This window comes from Poecilia mexicana, unplaced genomic scaffold (assembly GCF_051168715.1).
Source record: "Poecilia mexicana isolate PSO_F unplaced genomic scaffold, ASM5116871v1 scaffold_6, whole genome shotgun sequence".
In the NCBI taxonomy this organism is placed as follows: Eukaryota; Metazoa; Chordata; class Actinopteri; order Cyprinodontiformes; family Poeciliidae; genus Poecilia; species Poecilia mexicana.
In genome coordinates, this window is record NW_028263375.1 from 31,759,458 (window position 1) to 31,779,970 (window position 20,513).

Consider the following 20,513-nt stretch of genomic DNA (forward strand, 5'->3'; position numbering starts at 1 on the left):
CTGATCGATTTCTCGGTAAAAACTACTCATATGATCATATCAATGTGTAACTTTCAGTTTAATCGGCAGCTATCAAAATAAAAATACATACATAAATAAACGAGGTCCGGTGTGGAGGTCTTTTTTCGCTGTTTTGTGTTATTTTGAAAGCGAAGAAAATCGATCTTTTTTCAGCTTTTGTCTCGTAAGCCTGACAAATAAAAGTCAGTCAACAAACACAGGTTCCCAACACATAGTGTGCATTTATAATTTTTCATTTCTGATGAAGGAGGAAGGAGATTAATATACCTGCAAGATATTTTACTTTGTTTTCAAAATATTTGCACTATGTTTGACATTTGTCCTTAACATAGTTTAATATAAGGTAGCTATTGAAAGATAGTTTCAATATATTTATATATATTTAAAAACACAAATATACTAAGTAATACAACATACAGTGAGTCAAAAATGGAAAATTATAGTTTAGGATCTACGCATGCGCAGTTTGATCCAAAAATTATGCCCCGCCTCTTCCGTGACAACTCTCACACATTCAAAAAAAGTCTCGCTCTCACACATTCAAAAAACGAGTCTTAGTACTGTGTGTGTGTGTTCAACTTTAGTCTTGTGTATGTGAGAGATAAACGTCTGTGTGTGTGTGTGTGTGTGTGCGAGCTGGTAGCAGTGTATGTGAGCGAGACAGTTAACGTTTGTGAATGTGCGAGCTGTTAGTAATGTATGTGAGCGAGAAAGTTAACGTTTGTGTGTATGTGAGCGAGCTGATAGTGTGTGTGCGAGAAAGTTAACGTTTGTGTGTGCGTGGCTATTTTTTTGGAGTATGCGAGAGTTTTTGGTAGTGTGTGAGAGACAAAACGTAATTTTTTTGAGTATGCGAGGCTATTTTTTTGGAGTATGCGAGAGTTTTTGGTAGTGTGTGAGAGACAAAACGTAATTTTTTGAGTGCGAGAGTTTTTGGTAGTGTGTGAGAGACGAAACGTAATTTTTTTGAGTGTGCGTGGCTACTTTTTTGGAGTATGCGAGAGTTTTTGGTAGTGTGTGAGAGACAAAACGTAATTTTTTTGAGTGTGCGAGGCTATTTTTTTGGAGTATGCGAGAGTTTTTGGTAGTGTGTGAGAGACAAAACGTAATTTTTTTGAGTGTGCGAGAGTTTTTGGTAGTGTGTGAGAGACGAAACGTAATTTTTTTGAGTGTGCGTGGCTACTTTTTTGGAGTATGCGAGAGTTTTTGGTAGTGTGTGAGAGACGAAACGTAATTTTTTTGAGTGTGCGTGGCTACTTTTTTGGAGTATGCGAGAGTTTTTGGTAGTGTGTGAGAGACGAAACGTAATTTTTTTGAGTGTGCGTGGCTACTTTTTTGGAGTATGCGAGAGTTTTTGGTAGTGTGTGAGAGACGAAACGTAATTTTTTTGAGTGTGCGTGGCTACTTTTTTGGAGTATGCGAGAGTTTTTGGTAGTGTGTGAGAGACGAAACGTAATTTTTTTGAGTGTGCGTGGCTACTTTTTTGGAGTATGCGAGAGTTTTTGGTAGTGTGTGAGAGACAAAACGTAATTTTTTTGAGTGTGCGAGGCTATTTTTTGGAGTATGCGAGAGTTTTTGGTAGTGTGTGAGAGACAAAACGTAATTTTTTTGAGTGTGCGAGAGTTTTTGGTAGTGTGTGAGAGACAAAACGTAAATTTTGTCCTAAACGGCCCCTCATAATAAACAATACAATAAATACCCACCTCTACTTTAAACTTCACAAATGTATATCTGACCTCTGCTGCATTTCTTTGTCTTCACAATAATGTTTGTGCTCTAAAATTCTCTTGGAGAATGTGGACAGTGTTGCACCTCCTGCAGCTTTTATATCAGCTTAACTTTAAGACAGACTTTTTTATTTACTCAGATTCCATCATTCTCATATTTCAGCTTTGGAGTTTTCTTTATGTACAGTTTTTAACATTTGTTATCTGCATGAAAAGATGTTTGCAGCAGCAAAATGCTGCTGGGTCCCGTGAAAATCAATATTCATCATTATTTGATGTTTCATAGCAATAAGTGGCTACACATCATCTATTTGGCATCTTGTAGTTTAGATCCTTTTTAATTTTTAATCAAAAATAGTATTTACCACATGCACAAAAATTGGGCTTCAGGTACTTTGGATCCAGATGATGTCACCGTCCATATATGAAACTATCTCTGTTTAACAGAGAGCCATGGCTGCAGCAGCTGTTTCTTTGTTGGCAAAAAGTGCTTTTATAATTGCTCCAAAAATAGCGAAAAGGCTGGTAATTTATATATATTTTTTATACTTTCAGTATTTATTGGTATTCTGGCTCTAAACTGCAAGGTAGAGGCCATGGTAGGCATGTACAACACTGGCTTACAAAAATATATATTTTGGAAATTGTCTGTTTTTTCAACCGAATTAGGATTATTTTGCACCGCTGAATCCAAAAATGACATCCATTTTTCTCAATCAGGTTTTTATTCTAATTTGCTTTATAGAAATCTGATTTTCTGACTAAATTGATGAAATTTTTTGTGACATTATCAGTTCATTTCTCATCCAAAAAAGGTTTTAGGAGAAAAAGATGGTTTTCTAACATAATGTATAAATTAAATGTCACAAACTTGGATTTCTGTAAATTGTATAATAAACACTAATAAGGGTAAGTACATGTGAATTGAACATTACATCTTCATTGTGTAAAATTCCCCGTCTCTTTTCTGTCCTGATGGAATCTCTCGCTCATCACTCATTGATCAGATTCTCAGGAAACCGAGATTTTGATGCTCATGTTGCTCCATAGTTCAGAAAGTTGACCTGTTTGAGCAAAACCAATGTGATTTTTGGATTCAGCCAGTGTAATAGATCCGCTGGATCACCGATGTGAAATTGTAGCTGAGGTTTCTTTTAAGACCCCTATCTTTATAATATACCAATAATTAAAGTAATTACTTGCTAAGGCCATAAGTTAAATGCAATTTAGTAATCGCCAAAGAAAACTTGAATTTGTTCTGAATAACAAAAAATCTATGGAGCTGCAGCAGAGTTCACCCAAGTTTATTTTTATTTTTTGGTCAGGAAATTATGCATCTTTTCATATTTATATATCTGGAGCTGATCCTTTTATTTTATTATTTTTTTATCAGTGTTTAAATGTCAGACTTGCACCATAACAGGAAACTGAATTATAACGGCTACATGAAGGTATGATATTTTGTATTTTGATTTTGCTTGAATCCTAATAGTTTGTATTTGCTATATTTGGTCCCTATCAGACGGTGTCTCTCTCTAAGCACATCTGTCATGTGAAGGGTGCGGCTGTAGTGGAAGTATGGTGCCTTCGTTCAGCGTCGTTTTGTATGCCTTGTGGTGACACTTTGCACAATTTGTATGAATTTAACCTCTTGATATCTTGTACAGAAACTATGTCTATTTCTGGATGTTTTATTTGGATGGAAGGTGTCCATGTGACATTTGAGTGATGTGGTTTTTGCTGTTCTCTTCGGTGGTTGTGAAAGCCTAGTAAATGAGCAGATGTTGAAGTACTCCTGCAAAGCACTCTGAAAAAACAACAACAGTGTTTTGGTGTCTTCTTGTTGTAAATGATGCACATCAGTCCAATGCTAATCTGTTCTCTCAGGTGATTTCTTATTGGCCCACAATGTTTTTAATGAATTTGATGTTTTAAAATGTGAAGCAATGCATTTCTCATCTTACTTTTCCAAAGTTAATGTTAATTTCTATTGTTAAAACATTAAAATGCTGTTGTACACCTTGGTGGACTTTTTTGTTGTTTTTGTTGAAGTCAGGCAATTTAAAAGTCCAAGATAAAATTGAGCTTAGATTTCTAACACGTTTAAAGATATTTTTAAATTATTCTTACTGTGAAAATTCTGAGTCGGGATGGAAAAAATTTGGTCTCTCTTGGTCACATCTTGTAAAAACGCATGCGGGGTCAGTGTGACTCCCCCTTTGGACCTCATGTGGTCTGACTGACCCCCCTTTGGACCTCATGTGGTCTGACTGATCCCATTTTTTTAGACACGGGAGAGTCAGACAGTAAAGGAGAGTTTTACTGCATGTAAACATGTTTCAGTCAAACTAATGTATTACAAGGGTAGATATCATGATCTAGATATAGATATCAAGGTTTCAGATGTCACAGATTCTGTTCATTACTTTTATGGACAGAATTTCTAGGCGCAGTCGAGGTATTGAGGGGATCTGTTTTGGTGGCCTTAGGATTGCATCTCTGCGTTTTGCGGATGATGTGGTCCTATTGGCTTCTTCAAGTCGTGATCTGCAGCTCTCGATGGAGCGGTTTGCAACTGAGTGTGAAGTGGCTGGGAAGAGGATCAGTGCCTCCAAATCTGAGGCCATGGTCTTAAGCCGGAAAAGGGTAGAGTGCCTTCTCCAGGTCAGGGGGACTGTCCTGCCCCAAGTGGAGAAGTCTAAGTATCTGGGGATTTTGTCCACGAATGAGGGAAGAAGGGAGCGGGAGATCGACAGGTGGATTGGCGCAGGGTCTTCTGTGAAGTGGGCTCTGTATCGGTCAGTCGTGGTGAAGAGAGAGCTGAGTCAAAAAGCGAAGCTCTTGATTTACCAGTCAATCTACATTCCTACCCTCATCTATGGTCATGAGCTTTGGCTTATGGCCGAAAGAACAAGATCAAGGATATAAGCGGCCGAAATGGGTTTCCTCCGGAGGGTGGCTGGGCTCTTACTTAGAGAGAGGGTGAGAAGCTCGGTCATCCGGGAGGGATTTAGAGTAGAGCCGCTGCTCCTTCACGTCGAGAGGAGCCAGTTGATGTGGTTCGGGCATCTGGTCAGAATGCCTTCTGGACGCCTCCCTGGTGAGGTGCTCCTGGCACGTCCCACCGGTAGGAGGCCTCGGGGAAGACCCAGGAGACGCTGGAGGGACTATGTCTCTCGGCTGGCCTGGGAACGCCTTGGGGTTAGCCTGGAGGAGCTGGAAGAAGTGGCTGGGGAGAAGGAAGTCTGGGCCTCCCTTCTGAATCTGCTGCCCCCACGACCCGACCCCGGATAAGCAGAAGAAAATGGATGGATGGATGGATGGATGGATGGATAGATGGATGGATGGATGGAAGGATGGATGGATGGAAGGATGGAAGGAAGGAAAGAAAACATTCAGTGCTGCATTATGACAGAAGAGGATTCTGGGAAGCTTGAGTTCCAGTTTCTCTGTCTGCCCTTGAAGACTCAAAGAACTGCTGTCGTAACAGTCTATTGCTACGCCCACGCAATGTTTATCTTGACTGCAGTAACATCTACAAAAATAGTCATTTAAAGATGAAAATGAATAATTAAGGATTCCAAGCAATGAAATAAATAAATTAAACCAAAGCATTTGCATGAGAGAAAGCCCTGTAGTTTTTTGTAATCAACAAACATATCAACTTTAGAGAACTTGATGCATCAGTTTGTGACGTTGTTTCTGTCTGGACTCTAACTGTTGATTCTTGCCTCTGTTTTTAGACATGCCTCCCTGTCAGAGCCGTTTCCATCAGCCGAGAATGTGTCAGCTGCTTGCTGTTGATCTCTCAATGTGGTTGGTGGTGGGTGGGTTTGTTTGAGAGGCTTTTATATGATAGGGATTCTTGAATTCTTACTCCAAATCATACGGGGAAATTCTGCCTCAATTTTGCTTCCACCAGGTTTCCTCTTCCTGTGGAAGCATTACTTCCTGGAAACCGATGCTTTCCTGAAATGGCCTCACAGTCAGAAGGATTTCCACAGCCATCTTTTTTGGTAAAAATTAAAATGTCTGTGGTAATTGATTTCTATAAACACAATGCGTAGTTATTAAAATTTATTTTATGATTATTTTATCTTTCAGGGATTTAAAGCAAATCAAGATGTCAGAATGAGTAACTCAGAGCTGCAGTAACCTCTGTTATGCTACTTGGTCAAACTACGATATGTCAAACTGAATGGGATTTTTGATCTTCACAGCTGATATGTTTTTGTATTATCAGCCTGATAAAGAAGGATGGTTCTGTTCTGGTTCTGTTTATGATTCTGTTTTGGTTCTATTTATGGTTCTGTTTTGGTTTTGTTCTGGTTCTGTTCTGGTTCTGTTCTGGTCCTGTTTTGGTTTTGTTCTGGTTCTTTTCTGGTTCTGTTTATGGTTCTGTTTTGGTTTTGTTCTGGTTCTGTTCTGGTTCTTTTCTGGTTCTGTTTATGGTTCTGTTTTGGTTTTGTTCTAGTTCTGTTCTGGATCTGTTTATGGTTCTGTTCTGGTCCTGTTTTGGTTTTGTTCTGGTTCTTTTCTGGTTCTGTTTATGGTTCTGTTCTGGTCCTGTTTTGGTTTTGTTCTGGCTCTGTTCTGGATCTGTTTATGGTTCTGTTTATGGTTCTGTTCTGGTCCTGTTTTGGTTTTGTTCTGGTTCTTTTCTGGTTCTGTTTATGGTTCTGTTTTGGTTTTGTTCTGGTTCTGTTCTGGATCTGTTTATGGTTCTGTTTTGGTTCTGTTTTGGTTTTGTTCTGGCTCTGTTCTGGTTCTGTTCTGGTTCTGTTTTGGTTTTGTTCTGGTTCTGTTCTGGTTCTGTTTATGGTTCTGTTCTGTTTTTGTTCTGGTTTTGTTCTGGTTCTGTTCTGGTTCTGTTTATGGTTCTGTTCTGGTTCTGTTTTGGTTTTGTTCTGGTTCTGTTCTGGTTCTGTTTATGGTTCTGTTTATGGTTCTGTTCTGGTTCTGTTTTGGTTTTGTTCTGGCTCTGTTCTGGTTCTGTTTATGGTTCTGTTTTGGTTTTGTTCTGGTTCTGTTCTGGTTCTGTTTATGGTTCTGTTTTGGTTTTGTTCTGGTTCTGTTCTGGTTCTGTTTATGGTTCTGTTCTGGTTTTGTTCTGGTTCTGTTCTGGGGACTACTTTGAAACTTCTGGGGATGACGATGCAAAGAAAGATTTTACATAAAATCAAGAAAACTATTATTTTACAAAATTATTTAAAAAAACAGACTTCCTTTAGTCAGCAGCCTCTTCAAATTGGTTGTAATACAGACTGCTACAGGAGATCTTTCCCACCCACAGCCATCACCATCTACAGTAACTCTATCATCAAATGAGTTACAACATTTAATTTCCATATGGGATCGATAACATATTTTTGAATTTCATTAAATAAAATTTTGTTTCCATTTTGCTTTCACATATATTCCTGTGATAAGTAATTTGTTCCTCTTTGTACTTGTATTGTTATTGGTAATTTTTATCTCCCTCCTGTGTATTCCTGCTGTTTACTTAAACCTCACCCCTCCACTGTCTTTATTATCACTTAGATGTTTCCTATAATCATAGTGTCTATCCCATGCTCTCTTTTTTAAACCCACTCCTTGTATGCGCTAGTCTAGTGCTTAATGTTTCATTGCTAATCAGCTCCACTGTGAGTAAATTCCTCTGTTGTTAATTTGTTTTATACTTATGAAAACCTCACTTTGACTAGGACTTTGTCAGCTCTTCAGTCTTTCTCCTCCAGATACAAAAACAATGTACTTTCCTTTCCGCTGACTCTTTTGTTTTTATCCTCATTGGTTTAGAAATGCTCTGTGGAAACAACCACGTTTTCAGTTTTCATTAAATCATCTCAACAAGGAAGTAATAAGACAAGAACAAAGCAAAGTGTAGACCTTTGCTTTGTTCTTGCTTAAGATAAAATGAGTAACGAGCATGTCAGAATGTAGGCAAAAAATGAATTAAATGAGCTGAAATGAAATGAGTTTTGATGGTACGAGTTAAAAAGGATAACAATCTTAAAGGGCGGGTTATTTATAATGCAGGCAGCCTAGGAAGGGGCAACTGACAGTGTACTGTATTTCATGACCTTGCCATCTCATTGGCTTGTCCAGTAATCCACCACCATATAGAGAAAGTGGAGGATTTAGAGGGCTTTCTGAGATTGCAATATAAACCTTCTTTACACTTTCTCAGCGTGGGACTCAGTCTGCGTCTGACTGCAGAAGCTCTGCCTCGGTAAAGGAAAAACTTTTCTCTATGCTCTTCATCTTGATGTTGCTTTGTTCTCTCTGTCAGCTTCCTGGTGGCAGCTTTTCATTTCTTTATTAAAGGCAGCAAATCTTTACAATGTAGAAACTTTGCAATTAACAGGTGAAGTTTTATGTGATATCACTTGTGAATGCCTTTGGTGTAGTGTGAAATTTTGTGTCCGACTTGGAAAGGATTTTGCTTTTTGAGGTAAGACAGGGCGATCTTCTCTGTTGGCATTAAGTGCGTGTCCTGCTGGGCCGCCACAGTAATGTGTCGGCTGATGATGTGGAGCACTGAAAGCCAACGCCACGGCGAGGCTCTGAGTTGAAAATCAATCCAACAGTTTTTATCCTCCTGTCAACACCATGGAGGTTAGTATTTGGAGGAACACCTGGTTTGATACGGTGTTGACAGAAGTTATGTCTCTTTAAACGAAGCCATGTCTAAAGAACCCAGTCTGTTAAAAAGAAGTTAAATGGTTGTGAATCCCTCAGTTTTCCTTCAAGAGTTAAGATTTCTCTTTTAGAAAACACTTAGGACACAAATGCAGGACCATATGTATATATATTTTCATTTGTTATTAGGTATTGCTGTGTCCAGATTTTCTTTAAATAAACTTGTAGGCAAGACATAGCCTCCTTTCTTCCTGTTACTACTTCAAGGAGCTCTGACATTTGTTCCTGTGCCAGTTGAATGTTTCAGATGCCTGTGGTCATCACACATCCTTTCTTTTCAGGGGAGCTGTTTTTTTTTCTTCATACTTGATGAAAGCTTTGGGAACAGCTGTAGACCCAGGAATAGATGTTGCTCTGCTGCTCTGCTGCAGCTTCTAGGGATTACAATCAGCTCAGGCAGCAACTATGCAGCCTCAAGAGATCTGAAACTGTCTTAGTTTCTTCTTAACCCAGTGACATTATAAGTAAGGTTTTATATTTTGAGTGAAATACAATGTCTTGATAAAGTGTTTGACACAGAGTTGGGAAAAGTATTAGAATAAATAATAAATCCAGTATCACACAGTGTGAGAAAGACAATTGATCCAGCCACAGGACAGACAGCAGTGTAAATGCACATATAACACTGGGTTACAAAAAATATTTTTTGGAAGTTGTCTTTGTTTTTTCAACAGGATTATTTTGCACCGCTGAATCCAAAAATAACATTCAATCTCAATCAGGTTTTTATTCTAATTTCAATTTTATAGAAATCTGATCCTCTGGCTACATTGATGATATTTTTGTGATATTATCAGTTCATTTCGGTTAATATTTCTCATCCAAAAGAAGTTTTAGGAGGAAAAAAAAGTTTTCTAACTTTTAACTGTATTAATTAAATGCCAAAAAATTGGATTTCTGTAAACTGAATAATAAACACTACTAAGGGTAAGTACATGTGAATTGATCATCACGTCTTCATTGTGTAAAATTCTCCATCTCTTTTCTGTCCTGATGGAATCTCTCCTCCTCCTCTTGATCAGATTCTCAGGAAACCGATCCAGATGTGAGAACAAGTCATGCATTTGATGCTCATGTTGCTCCATAGTTCAGAAAGTTGACCTGATTGAGCAAAACCAAAGTGATTTTTGGATGCAGCACATAAAAATGACCCTAAAACTGTTGAAAAAACCGAGACAATATTTTAGCTGTAGACCAGTGGAATCTGACAGACGTATCAATGAGTCAATAAAAACACGTCACAGTGTTGTGATCTTCTCCATTCCTGCCCTCCTGTTGCATACTGATTGCTGTTGCCTACATCAGCTCCTGTCGTCAGTCTGGATTGGGGCTCCAGTCTTCCAGAGCTACCACCCTGTAACTTTTTTCTAACACACCTGCATCAAATGAATGGCTGCAGAGCACAGTTACTGCCGATGAGGAAAGCCAGCCTTTTTACTCAGGTGTATTGGAACAAGGATCCATCTAAAAGTTGCAGAGTGGCAGTTCTCAAAGTGGCCACAACTGACCAAAAGGTCAAAATCTCACATTTTGGTCATTATCCAGGTGGCAAGCCTTAACCACAATTTTTGAAAAGCAACGTCTCGATAATATTTTGGTGTGGTAGCCCTTCCAAAGTAGTAGCTTAGCCATAGTCGTCAGCTCATAGTTAACAACCCCTTTGGACAGATTCTGTTTTTTGAATCCAGGTATGGACATTTGTCAAAGGTCTGTAATAAATGCTTGGTGTCGTCTTAAAGGGAACACGCTTGGCTTGACCAACACAGAGGTCAGTAGAGCTTGTTAAGCCAAAATTAATACACATTTTTCCACACTTTTCGCCTCAGCTAGGCGGTATCTGGGAGATAAGAGTTAATAATAACTGGAATACTCAACAGACTCTAAGGATTCAGAACATGTATACCATACCCATACTGTCTGTTTATGGGAGGAGATTGAGCTGTGATTTGACACCACAGACCAACCCTGTTAACAGCCTTCAAGTATTCCATGTCTGACATCTTGACCATGGATCTGACTTGTTGTCTGTGCAAATAATATTTTCCCAAAGTCTTGGTGATCATCAAGGAGTTTTTTTGGGAAATGTAAGACAAGCTTTTGTGTTCTTTTTCGTCAGCTGTGGTTTTCTCTTTGGATATCATGTGGATGCTATTTTTGCCCCCCTCTCTAATGGTCTGTTTCTTATTGTTGAATCATACACACTGGCAGTAACTGCAGCAGGTAAGGCCTTCAGTACTTTAGATGCTGTTCAGGATCTGTTATCGCCTTCTGAGTGTGACGTAGATGAGCTTCTTGAGAACTCTGTGCTGGCTGGGTGTTGCTGTTAGGATTCTCTTCTGTTCCATCTGTTGAGTCCCATTGTGGACAATGGAGTCAAAAATCCCTTCCAGACTAAGTGGCATAACTTTGTTTCTCATCTGTTCTAGATTTTTTAGCCCACCTCTTGCTGTTGTACAAGTTATATTATAGTGATTGTTTTGGAAAACAAGAAAGACATTTAATTAATTATTTTATAAGGAGGGCAATTATGGTTTCATCTAGTGTCAGGTTAGTTTTGGAAACTATGATTATAAGAAATTAATCATCATTTGAAAATAGCTTTTTTGTGAGGTGACTTAAAAATCTATTTGATCATTTCAAAATGACAAAACCAAAAATAAACAAAATCTGTAAGAGGACAAATGCTTTTTTAATGGCACTGTGTTATTGTAAAAAAAAATAAAAAATACAAAACATATTCAAATGTAAGAATGTTTTTAAAAACATTTCATTTTTGGTGAATTATCATTTTATCAATAAATTATCATTTATTGAGGACTGGTCAAGGTATTTGATTTTAAAATCAAAAAGTAAATTTAGCACAATTGGGAAAAAATAGATGGTTTAAATCATCCATTTAACAATACAAACTGTTCAATGGGTTCTTATTGAACAGAAACTGTGATTTCTATCTGTGGGTTTTGTGTTTAATGCTTATTAGTTCTCTTTGTTGAAATAAACTGTTAAAATAAGACTGACTGGTTGCTGTGGTTATTTTTTATTTAGCTGTTTTTCCTTTAACCATCCCACAGTCATAAGAGACGGGGTCTATTGGACCCCACAAGCTCTTTACCCTGCGTGCACTTTTACAAGTTTTTTGTGTGTGTTTGGTTTCATGAACTGACAGACTCCCAAACAGAACACACAGGAACTTGATTTTTTTTCACAGAACCTGTCCCATACCTTACTGTTACGACAAAGTGAATGTTTTAACAAATATGTTAAACGTAGTTTTATGAAAGTTCAATACCGCAACTTTAAATGTTGTTACAATGCAAGTTGTCATAAAGTTTCTAGCAAAATATTGAGCAAAGAAAGATCAACAGTGCCACCTGGAATTATTATGAACCTGTCTGTTTTTCATTTAGATTTCCTATCTAAATGAAAAACAGACAGGTTCATTCTGCTGGAAAAAGAGACACGATTCAAATAAGATCAACAACATTTATTTAAGAATGGCAAAGCAAACACATAAAAAAGTAGAAAATGTATGACAACGTTATGAGAAATTAATTTGCAATATAATACCAAAAAAATTAAGGGGAATTTTGATTAAAGTTTTGAATATCCAACAGTTAGGACCTTGGCCATGTTCAAATTAAAGGTGAGATAAAGACTATACTACGTTCCTAAAATAAAAACATTTTGCTTAAAAATAATAGGCAGTTCTGTCAGCACAGAAATAAGATTTAAACATGAAAGGCAGTTTGCCTTTCTGCTTTCCTGAGTATTTCAAATTTTGCTGTGACAAAAAAACACAACCCAAATCTGTAAGATTAAAGCTGCTTTGTAATAATTTGAACAACAAAAAGAATAAACTATGGAATTATAAAGTCAGGACCCTTTTGTTTAACTCAGGGTACAACTTCAAGAAAAGTTGCCTTTTGATGTCGTTGCACTTTAGATTCTGACCAGTAGATGGTGCAAGAGAAGTCAAAATGAAGCAGGAGTGAAATTTAAATGGAGCCAAAATAAATAGCGCCTAAACTGGTAGCAGTCAGAAGGTTGAACAGAAAACCTGAAACAGATCAGTCTTCCTTTACCAACCTAAAGGTTAAAAACTATGAATGAATGTGCTGTTTATTATCAAAGGAACAACATGAGCAAAGCATGTGAGACTAAGAAGTGGAGATTGTTGAAAAAGACAGAATGTTGTCATTGTAACACAGTCCTGAAATAGACCTGAATTCAGCTTTCTTTGATTTGTTTTAACAGATAGAGACCAAATCCTACACCCAACATGGCCACTGAGTGAGTAAAATGTGATTTTTTTGTGCTTTGTATTTTGAGGCCAGCAGAACATGTAGCTTCTGTTATGTTAAAAAAAAATATTTGTGTTGCTAAATTTGTGAAACATTTTAGGTCATTTTACAGAACATTTCTAAACATAATAAAAACTAAAAATCAAATCTAACTTTATAGCTACTACTATTATTTGCCCTATAAAATGAATTTGTTTCTGTGTGCAGAAAAAGACTGTCTGCTAGACGCAAGCACACTCTGAAGGTAAGCCCACATAATTCAGAATTATATGTATGTGTGTGTGTCTGTGTGTGTGTGTGTGTGTGTGCGCGTGTGTGTAGGTGTTTGTGCGTGTGTGCGTGTGTGTGTAGGTGTGTGCGTGTGTGTGCGTGCATGTGTGTGTGTGCGCGCGTGCGGTGTGGTGTGGGTGTGGGTGACCATGAGCTACTGTAAATATTAACACTTTAGCACAACATTCGATCCAGGAACACATATGTTTATACTTGTGCCTGAACTCAATCAGTGTATTTTCTGAAGGGTCTTTTTCTTTTTGCAGAGCTGCATGCTTGTGGTCGCAAACAATTTACTGGAGGCTGAATCTCAAGTGAAGGCCAAAGAGAGGGAGACGTTTCTGGCAGAGAAATGTCCTCCTTTGGATGTGCCATATTCCAGGGAAGAACTAGTGGTGAGAAGAAAACCGTCAGAATATTGTCCTGGTATCATAATGACATACCTTCACAAACAAGGCAAAAGTTTTTCCTGACCTTTTCTTGGATATGGATATGTTTTTGTGACTTATTTATGGGCCTTCATATAGCAAAATTCTGAACAAAAATCTATTACATATTTTCTATTTTTTTATTTTGTTTCTCAGGAACTGTGCAAGAAACTTCATCAGCAGATCAATATAAGTGAAGAGGAGAGATACTGCACAGAATTCAAACTGAACATGGTCCTCAATGAGGTGAGACGCCTCAGTCTGCTGGTTCTGTCTGGAGGGAAACTGGCCGGGATTCCACATGTTGAACTCTCTCACAATAATCTGCTAATAATAGAATAATTCTTTCTAGGGATGCACGATATACTAAGACTTATTTGGCCAATAACCGATATCAATACTGATATTATTTTCTGATGTCAAATTTATTCATGACATCTTCTCTCTAAGACAATGACAACACTCAACCAGAGCAAATTTGTAAATCTTCATAAAATAAACGAGTTAAAAGCACATCAGTCATGCATTAATACTTAACAGTTTCTGATGATGAGGTGCTGAGCTGCAGGCATCATTGTCTCTGGTTTGTCAAGCAACTCCTTTTATGTCCATGAATCATTTTGAATGGTCGATGTCTGATATTAAATTTTACAGCTAATATCAGCCAATACCGATACCATGCTGATAATATTGTGCATCTCTAATTCTTCCTGTAGTTCGGTGAATGCAACATAATTAAATAGCAGTAGATGAGTTGAGAACATAGCATTCTTGAAGTGTGGAAGCTAATATAATGGAAGAAGACTTCAAAGTGGTAGTGCTCAGCATGGGTTTTTCTATAAATGTTCAAGGTGTTTTTTGACCTGTTGTACTGGGAAGAGACTTTGGGTCATATGACTGAGAGAATGTTTCAGAGCAACCTTAGGAATGTCAGGAAGCCTCACTAGATCAGCGAGACCAAGCTGGACGATGGAGGTTTGAGGATCTGTGCTCTGGAAAGACATTTGAGTCCCACATTTTCTTTGTCTGCACTTTATAAACTTTTAAAGAAATGTTTACAAATGATTTCCAGCTCCAGATCTCAGAAGACAACATGACCATCTTCGGAAGACAGAGTTCTGATTGGTGACTTTAATTCAACCTTTCCTGACCATTCTACAGGTCAGGGACCTAAACATCAAGATCGTGGATCTTAGAGGAAAGTTCAAAAGACCACGACTGAAGAAGGTGCGTATGTCCGCCGACGCCATGCTGAAGGCTCTGCTGGGCTCCAAACACACGGTCAACATGGACCTGAGGGCCAACCTGAAGCAGGTCAAGAAGGAGGTCAAAGAGGAGGTGAGCTGTTCAACATGAACAAACTCTTCGAAAACTAACTAAACTCTAAACTTCCACTTTATTTTTTTTTGGTTAGATCTCTCAAATGTTGCCCTTCTTTAGAAATCATTTTGATTTAGTTTTGGCCTCTATCTGAGAGGATACGATATAGAAATAATTAAAGATGTTGATGTTAACACCAGCTTCCTCACAGATGATTTGTACGTTTGATTTTTCAACCGCAAAAACTAAGAATTTCTTTTTTGTGTTTTTAGGACAAGCAGCTACGTGACGTGGGAGATTGGCGCAAGAACATTGAAGACAAGTCTGACAGGAAGAAGATGTTTGACAGTTAAATATTATATCTATCAAAGCCTAACAGCCCTAACAGAATGATGTTTTTTTTTTGAGGTGGTGTTTTGAGGTCATGAGCAGTCAATATGACACTTACAGCAGAAAATGTTCTTATGGACTTATTAACTTTCTAAAAACAGCTACTGACTAATCAGAGCTTTGTTCATTCATTCATTCATTCATTGTGTATGCCTTTGTTATAACCTGAACACATCAACATTGAATGAGAAGATGAACTTGTCTTGCTACTTTTCTGGTTCTGATCACTGCAGCAGGTTGTGATAAAGCTGAAGCAGCTTTAATTTGAAATGATAAGATTGAGTCATGGAGTAAGTGTGACAGAGAATGAGAATGACACAACAGAGCTTTGCATATATTTGAAGGATTGATGGTTTTTGAAGCGTCATAACAGAGTCCATTTCCACCATGTTAAAGGTGTGATTCCAGGCAGACGTGTGTCACACACAATCACTTAATTATTTTTTGAAACAAGTTTTGTTTCAACATTTTGATGATATTCAGTGAATTATCTGCAGCGAGTAAAGCATTGACAACTCATAACCCCTCAGCAGAACTCCACTAAAAATCTCTGAACTGTCCCTTTTATCACAGGTTTTAGGGCTAAATCAAAGGTGAAATCATTGTCTGCACAAGTAGGAAATGATCCAGTTCTTGACTTTACAGGTTTAAATTGTAGCAAAATGCTTTCCAACAAAAAAGCCAATCTAAGCATCTAGAATCTACAAATACTCCTGATCGTCTGAAGCCGATCAGAAGTACAGTCTCTAGCTGGCCATCATTGACAAAGTTTTAATAAGTTTAAAAACTGTATCCATGTAATGTTTTACAAGAAAGTCAAACTTGTCATCCTTCTTAAAAGAAAATTAACAATGAGGTTAGAACTGAGTGTACAGTCCTTCATATTACATTTTATTCAAAATTACTGCATGGAAGAACTTAAGCATGAATTTTAGATGTCACTTTTCACAGTAAATTCCCTTATGAACTTATGAAAAGACAAGAATTACTAATATTAATGCCAAATTTCTCCCCATTTTTGTCTGACGATAATGGCTTCCCCCCCCCCCTTGCTTTGATACTTGACTTGAGATATAATTTTCTTTCCTATTATAGAAGGGACAGAAATCCATCCAAGCTTTCTTTGGAGTCCTTATTTGAAAAGCTTTAATACAGAAGTTTAATGTAAAAATGAAGTAAACATATAAATGTTCATTCTGTTTCATGTAGCATGTTATGTCATCTTGTCTAAGAAAATCTCAAATTAAATGCAGAATCCTCAACTCACTCGTTGTTGGACCTAAAGTGTTTTCTTCTTTAAAGGGATTTCTTGTTTTACACGGGGAGTCATGAGCTGAAATAAGTTGCTGTTATGAGATTTTGAAGTAATTAAAACTCTGGAGCTGTTTTCCTAACATTTCAGTTTTATTGTTTTCATTTCAGTATTTCATAAAACACAATATTTTCATGGAATGTGTTTAACAAGCAATCATAAATATTTTTTACTGACTCTAATCATGAGTACTGCAATTTAATTTGATATTAGCTTATGGAAAAACTAAACAAAGAAAATCATAGCGAAGGAAAATACACCAGAGGTTTTAATCAGATTTGTTGCTGATAGTAATAATTGGAAAAGTAAAAAAGTGTTGCTCATGTACAGGATTTCTTTACAGGGTTTGACTGAAATCTTTACTTTTGAAGCTGTATTATGTAGTTTTATGTAATAAACCCCAAAAATCTTAACTGTTGGCAGAAAAGGAAACTAATTGATTACAAAAAAATAATTAGACCTAAATTCCTGAATCACTGTACTCAGATTTTTTGTATTCCTGTACTAATGGGACCACATTGATTTGCAACTGATGGATATTGACTGAGGTCTATTATTCCTGCACCTCTAATATCACTTTTTACTGATGCACCAAAGAGAATCTAAATATTGCAAAATTTAAATAATCTAAATCAGGATCAGAAGGTTTTCAACATTCAACATTAAAATTATTTAACCCTCCTGTTATGTTGCGGGTCAAATTGACCCGCGAACATTATTGCTGTACCTCAGAAACAAACATAACAGGAGGGTTAATTATGAAAATTTACAGTCTGAACACTTTGATGACACACATGATATCATGTTCAAAACATAAGTGATGCATGAACAAAGGTGACATTGACACAAAGTTTGCTGTGGATACAGAGGGAGGATAAATATAGGCATAGATGTCAGACAGGCCCCCATTCCAACACTTGATAGCCTAAACAGGATCTTGTGTGTTTTGTTACCCACTTGGTGAAGTGATACGTTATATTTGAGATTGAAAAAGTGAACTGAAGCCGAACACTTTTGTGAGAAAGTTTGGTTCCTGGGAATCGAAAGAGATTCCCAGGAGCAGACAAAGTTGTAGTGAGGATGGTAAAGAAGGGAAGGAGACTGGAGTTCCTCCAGAGGACTGGGATGGGAGAGGGGGGTCTAATTCTGGAACCAGTCCAAAAACAGCGGAGTCATCTCTGAACTTCAGGAGCTTCACAGAGAGGCCCACTGAGGAGCAGACATTTATGTAATGAGAGAAGATGTGTGGGGAGGAAACACACCCCTGGTGGACGCCGGTGCCTATCTGTAACAGAAGGTGGATCCCTGCTGCCGGTCAGTCAAGAAACTGGTGATCCACCGACGAGTGGATGTCTGAGTTGATGGTGTTCAGCTCAGACATTCCCTGGCTGGTCAAAATGGCATAAGATGAAGTGTACTCCCAGGTTGACTGAGTCGTCTGCCAACCTGCTTGGTTTGTGAGCAAACACTGTGCCATTGATGGGAGGGTGCCCAGCAGGGGGGCTCTGATGTCCTTCAGAGGCCTCCCCACCAGTTGCTAAGAAGGTTTAATGAACACAGACCTCAGGACGACAGCTGTGCAGTGACTGAATTCTGTGACGGCATGTTTATTGGGGAAGTGGTTTTGTGCAGCAATGAACCTAATCAGTGTACTATATAACTATATAGTGAAATAGGAAAGAGCAGCCAACAATCTTTCTGTCTCTGTATTATCCTATGAGTACCAACCTGCTGAGGTGTGCTATTACAACACAACATATTAATGAAGGAGGAGATTTGTGCAGTGGTGTTCTGAAACAGCATAATAGAGCTGGTGTCTCCAACTCCAGCTTTTAGCCACATTCCTGCTCCAACACAGCTGAGGCGATCCATTCACAGCAACTCCAGGTTTGGCAAAGGCCTGGTAACAAACCATTCTTCTGATTGATTCAACTGTTGGAGCACCTAATGTTTGGTTGACTCACCAAAATTATGTCTGTTGATTTTCAAAGCCTGAGAAACCCTATACGTGATGACAAAAAAAAAGAAGGATATAACAGGTTTGGTCCTACAGTGTGAGTGTACAGCCACACAAGAGAATCCACCACACAGATGTCAACCAGACTTAAAAGTAGCTGTTGAGGTCTGACGTTAGAAGCTCCTGACATAGAGCATAGGGGGTGTCTGTGTCTGCTAGCAAGGAAGATGACAGACAAAGCAAGAGGAGAATACACAAGATGGCAGGTGGCACTTTGTGGTGATGTCACACTCGAAACAGCTAGCAAGTGCACGAAGCGCTTGTGATCAATACTTGTACAGATGTGTGATTGCGCTGCAATGGTGGCTTGATCAGTGAACTGCATCACAAACAGAGTGCTGTTTCCAAGGTGACAGGGCAAAGGAGTCAGAATCTATCAAGACTCTGAAGCTCACAGAAACATATCGAAGATCCGAGTGAAGATGGCAGTTTAATGGCTGATGCTGAATTGTAGCTATGGCAATGCAGAAGCCATGGCTACAGTCTGACTGCATGTACAGCCACTGCGCCCTCTGACCACTACCAGCAGGGAAGAAAGGTGAAGTGTCTTGCCCAGTGAGACGAATGGAACAAGGATTGAATTGGCAACCCATTGATTATGGGACAGACTCCTATCACCATCACCACCGTCATGGTGCAGATGTCACCACCTGAATTCTCCACCAGGAATTGGAGCTTAACTTGGAGAAGCTGGCAAACTTTTCTAATAAGTTAAACCTTCTAAATTTGCTCCAGGCCTCCAGGGTCTGCCAGTTTTATTTATGTCTCTGCTCCACCACCGCTGATTCAAATGTCCCAACTACCTCCTCCACATGTCCACGTTCTGCAGAGGCCTCCTGATGCATCAGTTGGTCAAGGTGTGTTAAACCAGGGAAAGAGCCACAACATGCTGGCCTCTTAAAAAGTGACTTTGTTCTAAAGAAGCAAAAACGGAAAATGGAGAAAGATCACATTTTGCAGACAGCCTGCAGTTTAATGTAAATTGCAATCGCACCCAGGCAGGGGTCAGAGCGAATGCCTCTGGAAAACCTGCCCACCTGAAATCACCCCCCCTTATTTTTATAACTTGTGTTAATATGAGAGGTCTCCTGGCAGCCAGAGAAAAATCTGGAAGCCTTTCTGTGGACAGATTCACATCTCCAACCATTAAGCCAAAGTGAAATGCTTACCAGGCAGTAAATGAGTTGGTGATATTTATAGAGTGAAGTGTAGGGGTGCATAAGGCTTTATTTGGAGTAATGGTGTTATTGGTTTTTTGCACCTCTGTCCCCTGTTCCTCTTTCTGAGCTCACAGGTGACTGGAAATGCAGCGTAATCGTGTTTGTGTTAAGAAAGGTAAAATAATTTGATTCAAACTGCTTTCTTTTTTTTTTATTTACAGCTTAGAGACAGGTGTACATCCCACAACGGGTCAAGCACAAAGTGTGATAGCAGATGTTAGATCGTTATTTGGATCAGCTGAGAGTAAAACTGCATCTCACTGAGACCGGCTGCCTTTAACTCTTTGTTTCCTCCCAAAGCTTGAATGTGAAGCGCAACAGACTGTTTCCAAAGCAAGTCTCCAGCAGAAACATGGGGTGACTGGTTCTCAGGAATAATGTACTTCAGCTGGATACATGACACACTAACGCTAACAGAGCTGGCTCTGGGATGCAACACATTCCTTCTGCAACAGGGGAAATCTTCTTCATGATGGTAAGAACTAAAGATATTTATTTAGTGATGAAACAACTTTTCTTTCCCAGTCTGGTGACGGATATGTTAATGCTGCAGTGAAGATCTTTGTTCTTTTGTGATTTCATTTTTTGATAACTTTAGCTAACCATCCTGGGAAATTTTTACCATCAGATCCTGAAACTTGAATATATTTCTGACTTTTTCAGCCCATTTACTCCCCTGTAGAGGATTCCAGCAGCTCTTAGCAGGACCCTAAATGAATAGATGCTCCTCCTTGATGAGATGAAGTTGGGGGGGATGGTGATATTTCAGGCGCTTGATGGCTGATTGGACTGAGGATCTTGTATT

At 38.5% G+C, this 20,513-nt stretch overlaps 1 protein-coding gene across 1 annotated transcript; it reads left to right on the forward strand.

The window, feature by feature from the left end:
* Positions 1–7,886: 7,886 nt before the first annotated feature.
* On the forward strand, positions 7,887–16,553 carry LOC106925575 (troponin I, fast skeletal muscle-like). Its single transcript, XM_015000022.2, has 7 exons — positions 7,887–7,980; positions 12,705–12,740; positions 12,959–12,995; positions 13,288–13,416; positions 13,606–13,695; positions 14,611–14,787; positions 15,042–16,553. Exons 2-7 carry the CDS (start codon positions 12,730–12,732, stop codon positions 15,120–15,122), a joined length of 525 nt encoding a protein of 174 aa, XP_014855508.1. The 5' UTR covers positions 7,887–7,980; positions 12,705–12,729; the 3' UTR covers positions 15,123–16,553.
* Positions 16,554–20,513: the final 3,960 nt, after the last annotated feature.

Excerpts from the sequence above, each read along its gene's own strand:
- LOC106925575 (XM_015000022.2), top strand. Across the intron at positions 12,996-13,287 it reads GACGCAAGCACACTCTGAAG|AGCTGCATGCTTGTGGTCGC; the intron begins GTAAGCCCACAT and ends TTCTTTTTGCAG. Across the intron at positions 13,417-13,605 it reads ATTCCAGGGAAGAACTAGTG|GAACTGTGCAAGAAACTTCA; the intron begins GTGAGAAGAAAA and ends TTTGTTTCTCAG.